Source organism: Macaca thibetana, chromosome 13 (assembly GCF_024542745.1).
Source record: "Macaca thibetana thibetana isolate TM-01 chromosome 13, ASM2454274v1, whole genome shotgun sequence".
NCBI classification, from domain to species: Eukaryota; Metazoa; Chordata; class Mammalia; order Primates; family Cercopithecidae; genus Macaca; species Macaca thibetana.
The window spans coordinates 90,648,982-90,661,592 of NC_065590.1; the positions used below are offsets into that span (position 1 = coordinate 90,648,982).

Below are 12,611 nucleotides of genomic sequence, written 5' to 3' on the forward strand. Positions count from 1 at the left end.
GGCTTCAGAAGGCCCTCTAGTGCACCTGCTTCTCAGGATGGCTTTTCTCAACCTCCTCAGCCTCACCAGGCAGACAGTTGTTCTTTACTTACTGGGGACTGCCTGGTGGCTTTCTCTTCATTTTTCTGCTCTGTCTGCCACAGCAGGCCTGGCATGCTGGGCCCTAGAGGGCACCTTCCCAATGCTCCTCCCCTCCCGTGGTCACGCTTCACCCTTAGGTAAGACTGAGAGGGCAGGAGCATTTCTCTTGTGTATCTTCCCCTAACCCAGAGGGTTTCTTTTTTAAAATCTTTTTTCCTTTCTTGTTCTCAACTTCTTTTGTTAGCACTTGGTGAAGGTTCATGGAAGAGACTCTGGAGGTTGACATAGACTGTCCTTCTGCCTGGAGCTCCCAGGGACTCTCAGCTTCCATGACACTTCACACTCTTCCTTTTACAGTGTGTGAAAATGTCAGCTATTTTCTTGTTACCTGCATTTATGGCAGCTTTCTCCTCTTACCATTTCTCTGTAAAACTTGAAATCACCTGTGGTCTCATATCTCCCAGGAAAGTCTTGTCACCTTATGGATTATAATTCATTAAGGGCTTTGCAACCTCAACTTTCTTATAGTTGAAAATAACAAGGATTTGTAGAGAATCTAACTTGTTCTCTTGTTAGGGCGAGAGCAATATTCTTTGTGAATTTTACATTTTTTTAAAAAAATGTGAAAATGTGTTACATATTTATATCTAAATGTGTTACCGATATATATCTAAATTAACATTATTTTGTATCATCTAATATATAGTATGTGTAGATATTTCTCTGATTTTCTCAAATGGCATTTAATAGGTTTTTTTACTGTAATCAGAACTGAAATGAATTCACACAATATATTGGATTATGTTTCTTTTCTTTTTTATTATAGTAAGAAGACCTACCATGAGATCTACCCTCTGATCAGATTTTAAGTGTATAATACAGTATTTTTAACTATAGGCTAGTTGTTGTAGCATAGATCTCTACAACTTATTTATCTTGCATAATGGAAACTTTATACCCGTTGATTAGCAACTCTCATTTTCCCTTCCCCATGCCCAGGAAACTACCATTCCACTCTCTGTTTCTATGAATTTGACTCCTTGAAATACCTCATGTAAGTGGAATCATGCAGTTTGTGTTCTGCTGTTAACTTATTTTGCTTAGCATAATATCCTCAAGGTTTATTCATGTTGTTGCATATGGCAAGATTTCCTTCTTTTTTTAAGACAGAATAATATTCCATTGTATGTATAGTCTACATTTCCTTTATCTGTTTATTTTAAATGGAAACAACTCAATACTTTTGGTTCAATTTTTCACATTATCATAAAAGGGGTATTCTATGTGCTAAGCTTCTGCTAGTTGTGGTGTGAACAGCTGCAAGTTTACACTCTATTGGAGGAGGCAGACATGATGACCAACATCAATAATGCAATATTGGTAGATGCTGTAGCAGGGACACGACCTGTGTCCCAGGATTCACAGGAGAGAATAACTAATTTGATCTGAGATAAGACAGAAGAGACAGTTGCAGAACGACAAGTCTGGGAAGATTTCCAAGAAAGGGTGAAATAATAGCTTCAGTGATGCCATATTTTACATCTTCCTTTCTGAGAGACTTTTTTAACTTCCACTTAGGTTGTTCCTGAAAAAAGTCTCTACATTCAATGCCCTTTAGCTCTCACTGCATGATGACTTTTATTATACTGTTTTACTAAATTATTACTGATAGTTTATACTTTCACTTTAGGATGTCAGTCTTATTTTATCAATTACTTCATCCCCCTCATCACCTGTCACTGTGGCAGGCATATAACAAGTACCCAATAAATGCTTTCTGAATCTCATGATCCTGTCCTCACCCTCCTAGGGTCCTTGAGGACAGGAACTTTATTGTTGGATCCATATCTCCCAAAAGTGTCTGGCATCATTGGCACCTAATAGTTGTATTAGTCCATTTTCACACTGCTGATAAAGTCATACCTGAGACTGGGCAATTTACAAAAGAGAAAGGTTTAATGGACTTACAGTTCCATTTGGCTAGGGAGGCCTCACAATTATGACAGACGGCAAGGGGGAGCAAGTCATGTCTCTTACATGGATGGCAGCAGGCAAAGAGAGAGAGCTTGTGCAGGGGAACTGCTCTTTATAAAACCATCAGATCGTGTGAGACTTATTCACTATCACAAGAACAGCCTAGGAAAGACTTACCCCCATGATTTAATTACCTCCCACTAGGTCCCTCCCACAACATGTGGGAATTCAAGATGAGATTTGGGTGGAGGTACAGCCAAATCATATCATTCTACCTCTGGTCCTTCCCAAATCTCATGTCCTCACATTTCAAAACCAATCATGCCTTCCCAACAGTCCCCCAAAGTCTTAACTCATTTCAGCATTAACTCAGAAGTCCAAAGACCAAAGTCTCATCTTGGACAAGGCAAGTCCCTTCCACCTATGAACCTGTAAAATTAAAAGCAAGTTAGTTACTTCATAAACACAATGGGGGTACAGGCAATGGGTAAATACAGCCATTCCAAATGGGAGAAATTGGCCAAAACAGAGGGGCTACAACATGATCTGTTTTGGCTCCATGTCTCACATACAGGTCACACTGATGCAAGAGGTGGGCTTCCATGGCCTGCCTTTGGCTTTGCAGAGTATAGCACCCTTCCTGGCTACTTTCGCAGGCTGCTGTTGAGTGTCTGTGGCTTTTCCAGGCACACAGTGTAAGCTCTTGGTGGATCTGCCATTCTGGGGTCTGGAGGATGGTGGCCGTCTTCTCACAGCTTCACTAGGCAGCACCCCAGTGGGGACTCTGTGTGGGGGTGCCCATCCCACATTTCCCTTCTGCACTGCCCTGGCAGAGGTTCTCCATGAGTGCCCCACCCCTGCAGCAAGTTTCTGCCTGGACATCCAGGCATTTTCGTACATCCTCTGAAATCTAAGTGGAGATTCCCAAACCTCAGTTTTTGATTTCTGTGTACCTGCAGACTCAGCACCACATGTGAGCCACCATGGCTTGGGAATTGCACCCTCTGAAGCCACAGTCTGAGCTGTACCTTGGTCCCTTTTAGTCACAGCTAGAGCAGCTGGGATGCAAGAAACCAAGTCCCTAGACTGCACACAGCAGAGGGACCATGGACCTGGCCCACAAAACCATTTTTTCCTCCTAGGCTTCCAGGCCTGTGATGGGGAAGTTCTCTGACATGCCCTGGAGACTTTTCCCCCATTGTTGTCTTGGCAATTAACATTTGGCTCTTAGTTACTTACACATATTTCTGCAGCCCACTTGAATTTCTCCTCAGACAATGGGATTTTCTTTTCTATCACATTGTCAGGGTGCACATTTTCCAAACTTTTATGCTCTGTTTTCCATTTTAAACTGAATGTCTTTAACCAGCTCCCAAGTTGCATCTTGAATGCTTTGCTGCTTAGAAATTTCTTCCACCAGGTACCCTAAATCATCTCTCTCAAGTTCAAAGTTCCACAAATCTCTGGGGTAGGGGCAAAATGCTGCCAGCCTTTTTGCTAAAACATAACAAGAGTCACCTTTGCTCCAGTTCCCAAGTTTTTCATCTCCACCTGAGACCACCTCAGCCTGGATTTCATTGTCCATATCATTATCAGCATTTTGGTCAAAGATATTCAACAAGTCTCTAGTGAGTTCTAAACTTTTCCACATTTTCCTGTCTTCTGAGTCCTCCAAACTGTTCCAACCTCTGTCTGTTATCCAGTTCCAAAGTTGCTTCCACATTTTCAGGTATCTTTTCAGCCGTGCTCCACTGTACTGGTACCGATTTACCATATTAGTCCGTTTTCATGAGCTACTGATAAAGACATACCTGAGGTTGGACAATTTACAAAAGAAAGAGGTTTAATGGACTTACAGTTCCACATGGCTAGAGAGGCCTCACAATTACGGCAGAAGGCAAAGAGGAGCACGTCACTTCTTACGTGGATGGCAGCAGACAAAAAGAGGGAGCTTGTGCAGGGGAACTCCTCTTTATAAAACCATCAGATCTCATGAGACTTCTTCATTATCACAAGAACAGCATGGGAAAGACTTGCTCTCATGATTCAATTACCTCCCACTGGGTCCCTCCCACAACAGGTGGGAAATCAAGATGAGATTTGGGTGGGGACACAGCCAAACCATATCATAGGTGCTCAATAAATATGCTTCATTGATTTTCCTATTATCTCATAATATTCTACTCTCTGTTTTCAATTCTGAATTTTATCTTTCTCTCATACCTTGGCTTGGTACTACTTTGGAAATATAGAATATTTGATCAATGTGTTAGAATTAATTGCAGGGAGAAGTCATCTGTTAGTGCCAAGAATCAGTCATCTGGTGGTTAATCACCAACTGTCTGAGACACCGTCAGTGATCAAGCCTGGGTAGTTTTCTTCTGCAAATGTATGTTTGTCTCCTTACTGGTGTACATCCCTGAGGGGAGAATTTAGATGGCATTTTATGTTTATATTATTCTGTGTCTTATTCAGTGTCCAGCCTAGGGCTGAGCATGAAATGTAAGCTGAGGAACACTGACTTTGATTGATAGTTACCAATGAAGAAACTCTATGCAGAACATCTCTTGCATTCCTCAGACAAAAACAGCAGCAGTGGGGTGTGGATTCTTAGTGTGGCAGGGGGCCTGGAGGGATGAGATATAGCACATAAATATAGGGACATTAGAAGAGCATGCTCTCTTGTTCAAGAAGCACATAATTTTGTTAAAGCGATAAGATGTAAGCATATGGAAGAGACAGTAGTACAGGTAGTAGGGAAGAAGTCTGTAACAGAGCAGAGAGCAAGGGATATGCTAGCCAGAAGTACAGGTTCTAGATTGGACTAAATAAATGTTTCTTAGAAGATAGTGGCTGAAAAAAATGGTTTTCTTGCAAGACAAACTCACATTAATTAACATAATAGGAATGCCAAGATCAGTAATGGATGTGGTGGGGGCTGGGGTGTAAAGAAAGAAATTCTGAAGTCTTCAAATCATTGTACTCTTAAAAATGCCCTGACTATGTTGACCTATTCGGAATATAGACTCCTACTCTTTAAAATAAGGCTGTTGAGTCAAATCAACCTATTATCTGGGATTGTTGCTGTTGTTGCTAACTCAGACCACTCCCTGCCACTATTGATTTTTTCTTTCATCAGTTCTTCTCTGCTACCCTCCCATCTGCTAAGCTGTTCAGAGGAGGCTTGATAATCTTAGAATTGGGGAAATACCGGAAAATATCAGATGTATTTTGTCTAGTATCCTCACTTTACAAAAGGAAACAAACAAAAACAGAACATACCTGAGAAGCAGTCTATTGATGGCAACACAAAGATTCTGTGACCAAAAAAAAAATCTTCAATTTTTGGCACTTTTGCTTCTTTTTTTTTTTTTTTTTTTGACGGAGTCTCGCTCTGTTGCCCAGGCTGGAGTGCAGTGGCGTGATCTGGGCTCACTGCAAGCTCTGCCTCCCAGGTTCACACCATTCTCCTGCCTCAGCCTCCCGAGTAGCTGGGACTACAGGCATCTGCCACCACGCCTGGCTAATTTTTTGTATTTTTAGTAGAGACAGGGTTTCACCATGTTAGCCAAGATGGTCTCGATCTTCTGACCTCATGATCCACCCGTCGAGGCCTCCCAAAGTGCTGGGATTACAGGCGTGAGCCACCATGCCTAGCCGGCACTTTTGCTTTTTAAGTACTTTAAATCTGTTCCATCATCTTCATTATGACCCTGCAGGTAGGGAGGAAACAGGCTATTCTTAGCTTCCCTCTCTTTTAGCAAGAATGAATCTGGGCCCAGAGAGATTACTTGGCTTACCCTGAGGTCTAATATTGAGTAGCAGTGAAACCTGGTCTCAAAAACGCCATCCTTGGACTGTTGCCACCACAGTGTCCCACTGCATGTGAAGGAAAGAGACAGCCTGCAGGAACTTTGACCCTCGTACTCTTTTCAGTCCTACTGTGGTTGTTCCATAGGAAAGGGCTTCGGGCCCTGGTGTAAGATGACTAATGTCCTCTAAGAATAAATATGTCATCCCTGTCACACTTATATTTTCCGGCAGACCTTTGCAATTTTATGCTGTTTTCATAAGCAGTTAGCATTCTGCTATAAATCACTTCATTTTACATCCTGAAATATTATTTATGCTTCTTAGTTTCTCCTGAAGGGGAGAGAGATTGGAGGAGAGAGAAAGTGGGTGGGAAAGAAGGGCAGAATTTAATTTACTGCTTTGGCGAATCCATTTTGCTGTACTTTTTTAGTGTTTACGCAACAGTCATGGGACACAGAGATAGCTGTATATCCTATTGATGAAATGCCAGGGCATCTTTCTAAACCGAAGACATCTCTATATAAATGGTGTTTTCTACTCACATTATCTTAGGTTTATTTGATTCTCTGTCAAATTGTCCATACAGTCCTAAATAGGTTGTTAGGCAAATGTGTATATGTTCCTGGTGCATTTGGAGACAGTGTAAGTCTTTGGCCGATTTATAAAAATTAGAACACATGGATTTAATAGCGCTTCTCCAGTGCAAACCCTGCTGTTGTGCCCTGTAGCAGGTTCAACAAAGACCTTCCCAACAAACAAAGCACATTGCCACCTTCTTCTCCCTTAGCATCAAGGAGTGCCATGCATTGGTTTAAATAAATATCACTGTTCTCCACAATGAAATCTTCCACCCTGCCTCAGGCGACAGCAAAGTATTGACAGCTAATATTCACCATCATTAAGAAATTGAGCCCCTGCAAAAAGACAAATCCTGTTTATCTTAATGTATAAGGTACTTACGCTATTGCAAATTCTAGACACTTGGAATTTAGTGAGTTCTTGACATCAAATGTGTATGTGTGTAAGGTCGCAGGGTACATGATACATTTTCATACTCTCCACAGTAGCGAGTCCAGAACAGGACTTTAAATCATCCCCCCCACCCAGATAATGTCCTGGATACACTTGTTCCAGGGCTCCTAGAAGTATTGGTTTCTGAAATTGCCTGTGTAAATCACAGATTTTTAACAGCTTTATTGTTAGGAGTAACCCCAGGTTTATATAACCATTCTCCTCAATTTCAGTGAAATAATTGGCAATGGTTAGAAGTTTAGAATATGGTTCTTAGAAGGAACATTACCAAAGAAAACACTGGCTGCAACTAGAAATAAGGACCCCTTTTCACCAATAACATTGTTGGTGTGTGTGTGGTGAGGAGTGTTTGTACCTTTCTTTGACTAAAGGTCAGTCTTTGTATTAAAAATAGAAAAGCCAAGCTCACAGTTCAGAGTTCCTGTTCACTCAGCAGATGCTTTAAGGGGTTGCTGATAGCTTAAATTTAGAAACCTTTTCAATCACTAATTCTTCAGGGTTCCTTTCAAGATGTCTTCCCATGACATCTGAAAACACAATAAATTTTAAAAACGTGTTCACCACTTGAATCTGAATATGGAGAAGGCCAAGTGCAGACTCCAAAGCCTCTCAAAGGGATTCTCCAGATGGCAAAATGATAACAGTTTTCAGATTTAAAAAGTAAACATAAGTGCAGTTTTTCACTGTGTCAGACTCAACAAATACCCTATTAGTGTGTTAACCACACTGATGAGACATTCAGGCCATAGATCAATAATGGATGACTTGAGAACATAGATGTTAATGAAAGAGTGGATGGCCAATTTGACTGTAGGTAAATACCTACATCTTAATGGTAACCAGGAGAGATATAACCGTACAAGAGCCATTTGACTGCAGTGAGCTATGATGATACCACTGCATTCCAGCCTGGGTGAAAGAGCCAGACCCTGTCATTAAAAAAATAAAATAAAGTCATTTTGATAGTAGAGACAGAGGACAGGATCTAAACGTAATAGGACCTTTACTTACTACACTGCTTTCAAGTACCTAGCATTCTATCCCACCTTACCAATTTCTTCATGTATTCATTGATTCATCACACGTTTATTGCCTGTCTCCAATGGCCTTCTCAAAAGATCTCAGAATTCAAAGACAAGCAGAAAAAAATATCACAAAACAATGTGAGTAGTATATTTAAATTATTTGTTCAACTGTTCAGCAAATTTTTCTTGAGCATCTACTATGTGCTAGGCCCTGTGCCAGACCCTAGAAATATAATGTCAAGTGAAACAAATATGACCAGAGTCCTACAGTCTAATGGATAAGATTTTCATTAATTAGTTCTGACTGTATGATCATTTAGCTGGGGGATGAAAATAGAATGAATCATGGACTTCCGTAGGGATTTAGACCAATGTCACATGTCACTGTGGACCACACAGTTCTTTTCCCATTTGAAAAGAGAGACAGACAGATAGAAAGACAGACAGACAGACTGGAGCTTCTCCCAGTTGTCACTCTCTTCCTTGGAAGCTGACACCACTTGTGATTTGAATCCCCTGAGAATCTTACAGCACTCTGGCCCGTAAGGCAGGAACTGTGCTGCCCGTCTATAGCTGGAAGAGGTGACTTCAGTTTCATGACAGGAAAGAAGGAAGAAATTGGGCATCCAATAAAACCAACAAATTTTGGATGAAAATGAGGCAACATATTTCTAAGCCTGGATGAAAGACGGAAATCATGGAGTGGCTTTCTCCTACCGCATCCCACCACTGCTAAACCGCATGAGAAATATTTCTAATAGGGACCAGGAAATCTGCCAAAAGAAACAGTTTCTTAGAGAGGGAGGCTGAGGACTGAGGTTCCTGTCTTATAGATCACCCCAGCTGCCAGGAGAGAATTACTGTAGGATGGAAGGTATTTGTTTACCACAGCCCCCGAAGTCCGCCTCCTCTGGGAGAGAAGTGGTACCAGCCCCCTGGTTACTCATGCAACTCTGTGGTCATATAAATGTCAATGTTGATTTGTTGAAAGGACCCCTTCACCTGGGATGGAGAGCGCAGTTTGTTTGTCTCTAGTGCCAGTACCTTTTTCAGGCCACCCTATCAGAAACAGTCTTATTTTTGAAACAGTTAAGAAAGGCCTCTATTTTTAAAGACTGACTTGAAATCTTTCTTTTTTTTCTGTTTAAGTAATCATCAACAGGATTTTTTAAAAAAAATTTCCAGCTCTCCTCTCTGGCTCACTTAGTTTTAATTCTGTTTTGTCTAAAACTTATCAAGTGGTGACTTGCTAGGGTGGAGCCAGGTGACAGCTGAGATTAGAAGGCTTTCTGTTCTGGCCTCAAAGTGCCTCCTTCTTTCCCATACCATTCTATAATTACATTCAAATAGTCTTAGCCCTGAGAATCTTGGTCACAGACTAGCTTGCTTTTCTTCTTCTCCAAATAAATCCATCTCTAGGAAACTGTCTTTGTTTAGCTTTTGATTTTTCAAAAGGAGAAAGGATTTGAATAGTCGGTGTTGTATTTTTATTTGTTTTCTAGGATCGTTGCTTTGCATTTTTCCTTGTTTTCTTCCCTGACACTTTTCTTATCAGAAACTGCCAGCCTTACCCCAGAATTCTATTCTACAAAAAGACTTTCTCCCGTTATGGGCTTCCTAGCTTACGGAGTTTTTGGTTTCTGTTTAAAACACTTGCTTCACTTTGAGAAAAGTTTGAGAAAGCAGAAAACGGTAAAATACAAAGTGATTAATATTGTGAGTAACATTGTATCTGAGGAAACTTACCAGATATTTTTGGGAAACACTGATAGGCCATAAAAACCTAAAAAAGTTTAGGTTGAATACCCCTTATCCAAAAATGCTTAGGACCAGAAGTGTTTCAGACGTGGGATTTTTGTTTCTGATTTTGAAACGAAACTGCATTATACTTACCAGTTGAGCATCCCAAATCCAGAAAGCCGAAATGCAAAATGCTCCAGTGAGACTTTTCTTTGTGTACCACGTGGGCATTTAAAAACATTTCAGATGGTGGAGCAGTTCAGATTTTTGGATATAGGAAGCTCAACCTGTAATAAATGTCTTTTTCCCTCACTGTCTCCAGTAGATTCTGTTTCCTAACCTAGCAGATTTGCTTGTTTGTTGTTTGTTTCTCAGCCTCACTTTCTCCAGCTGCCATGCCTTTTTCCAAGCCGTGCTCTCTTCATGAATATACTCCGTTTCACCTTCCATTGCCCCAGCTCAAGTCCTATCCCTTACGTGTAACTGTTTCCACTCTTCCCAGACCACATTCATCTTCTCTTTCTCTGAGTTCTGATGCACATGCATTCTAGTACCTCCTTACTTCCCAGTTGAAATGGTCTTATCCTTTGAATGTATAGTTTGTAAGGTTTTTGAATAACCTATGAGGACCTATGATCTTTTCTTCAAAGAGAATTGCCATGGCACTGATGATTTTCACTCTTCATCTCTTAGGAAACTCTACCAGTTTCTTAGGTCTTAGGCAGGACCCGGTGAGTCAACTAGTCTAAAAATCTCCATGGGCTCCAGTCATGGAGAGTTTAGGTAACTGAAACAGGAGCAGCCACCTTGCCTCAGTTCCTCCTCTTACCTCGGCATTTCCGAACACCAAGTCAGCATAGCCAGTGCCCCACTTCACCATCACTTACCTTGTGGATTCTGTCTTTTTTTTTTTTTTTTTTTTTTTGAGATGGAGTCTTGCTCTGTTGCCAGGCTGGAGTGCAGTGATGTGATCTCAGTTCACTGAAACCTCTGCCTCCAGGATTCAAGCAATTCTCCTGCCTCAGCCTCCCAAGTAGCTGGGCCTACAGGCACGCACCACCACACCCAGCTAATTTTTATATTTTTAGTAGAGATGGAGTTTCACCATATTGGCCAGGATGGCATCAATCTCCTGACCTCATGATCTGCCTACCTCGGCCTCCGAGAGTGCTGGGAGCCACCGCGCCCGGCCGTGTCTTTTTTTTACCCCCAGAGAAACACTGGTGAAAAACCGTCTTGCAGGACCAGCCCTTTGTACTTCCACAAGGATTAGTTAAAACTGAGATTTGATGTGGGGAGCGTTAGACCAGGTGTAAACTCAGCCTTCACCCTCTGTTAGTGAGGTCTGCTGCAAGCATGCAGTGCCTCAGGATCTGGAGATTTGAAAACAGAGTTTTATAAGTAACATCTGTCACCTCTCCATGAGCAGTGCCTTTGTTTTAGATGGAGAGATGAGCTTCCCTACTAGGCCGGGGAGATAACCTATTGCATAGGAATTGCAAGATAAATAAAACCCAATCTTTACTACCTCTCCACCAGCACCCACCAGCTCCCATGAAATGCTCACTGGAACAACAATACATACTGGCTCCAGGAAGGTAATCAAGTGGGTGCTTCTGCGAGTGTTAGAATATTGTTTTCATTATGGAAGCTTCAGTGTATCACTTATTTTTGTGGGTAACAGTCATGGTCAAGACCAAAGATAAACAGAACATTTGTCTTTAAAATGAACTCCCTGCATGTCTTTGCCAAACCTCCTGAACATGAGATCAGGTTCAATGAGAAGTGCTTTCTACACACCCATGTGTTCAGGAATGATATGTCGTGATTTGAAGGATTTTAGTTATCCAGTTTTTAAGCGTATTTTTAAATATGGAAATATAAGGCGGACTGTTTTTCCCATCTACACTCAGATTCACATATTTTCAATCAAAGCAGAAATATTCAGTTGCTTCTCCTTTAAAAAGAAGACCAACACAGAGTTTCCGTTTTACAAGATGAAAAGAGTCATGGAGATGGAGTGTGGTGATGGTTGTACAACATTATGAACGTATTTAATATCAATGAACAGTACACTTAAAAGTGGCTAAGATGGTTAATTTTATGTTTTGTGTATTTAACCACAATAAAAATAGTAATTGAAAAAATAATAAAATAATAAAAAGACCAAAAAATGTGGGCTCAAAAACACAATGTTTATTATTTCTATCGCCCAGTGCACTGTTTTACATAGGAGGTGTGCAAAAAAATTGTTCCACATAAATAAGTGACTATAATGATTCCTGTATGCTTGTTTTGTGACTATAAAAATATCATTGACTATTTTGAACTGAGTAATGAGCAAAAGTTGTGTCAGTTTTCCATTCCTAGCAGCTTATTAGGTTAAAGAGCAAATACCAGAGCAGCAGGAATACGATAGGATTGTCAAGCAGGTAAAACTGAATATCCATCCTCCTCCCAAGCTATTTGTAAACACCAGCATTCTGTGTCTCTCGGTTTCCCTGTTTCTTAGATGCTCAGCCTACAGAAGGAGAGAGAGAAATCTGGAACCAGATCAGCGCCGTCCTTCAGGATTCTGAGAGCATCCTTGCAGACCTGCAGGCTTACAAAGGCGCAGGCCCAGAGATCCGAGACGTATGTTAATGATCACACTGAACTGACAACACCAGAGGAGCAGAGGGAAAACCACACATGCACACAGACATACACAGCAAGATTAAGTAATAGTTATAGTATTTCCTAGAGTACCAGGAAGAACAAGGAGGGTAATGTGTCCTTAAAAACAAAATGCATGGGCCGGGCGCAGTGGCTCACACCTGTAATCCCAGTACCTTGGGAGGCCGAGGTGGGTGGATCACCTGAGGTCAGGAGTTCAAGACCAGGCTGGCCAACATGGTGAAACCCCATCTCAATTAAAACTACAAAAAAAAATTAGCTGGGCATGGT

General features: G+C 41.2%; 1 protein-coding gene across 6 annotated transcripts in view; it reads left to right on the forward strand.

Annotated features, from left to right (window-relative positions):
• Positions 1 to 12,611, forward strand: part of CYRIA (CYFIP related Rac1 interactor A) — a 109,862-nt gene that overhangs the window by 81,000 nt on the left and 16,251 nt on the right. For 5 of the 6 annotated variants that reach the window (XM_050754280.1, XM_050754277.1, XM_050754282.1 and 2 more), the window contains one exon: positions 12,178 to 12,299. In XM_050754280.1, the coding sequence (XP_050610237.1) occupies positions 12,178 to 12,299 (122 nt within the window). Of the gene's footprint in view, positions 1 to 12,177; positions 12,300 to 12,611 lie in introns of those variants that run through there. The other variant, XM_050754283.1, reaches the window with a different exon arrangement.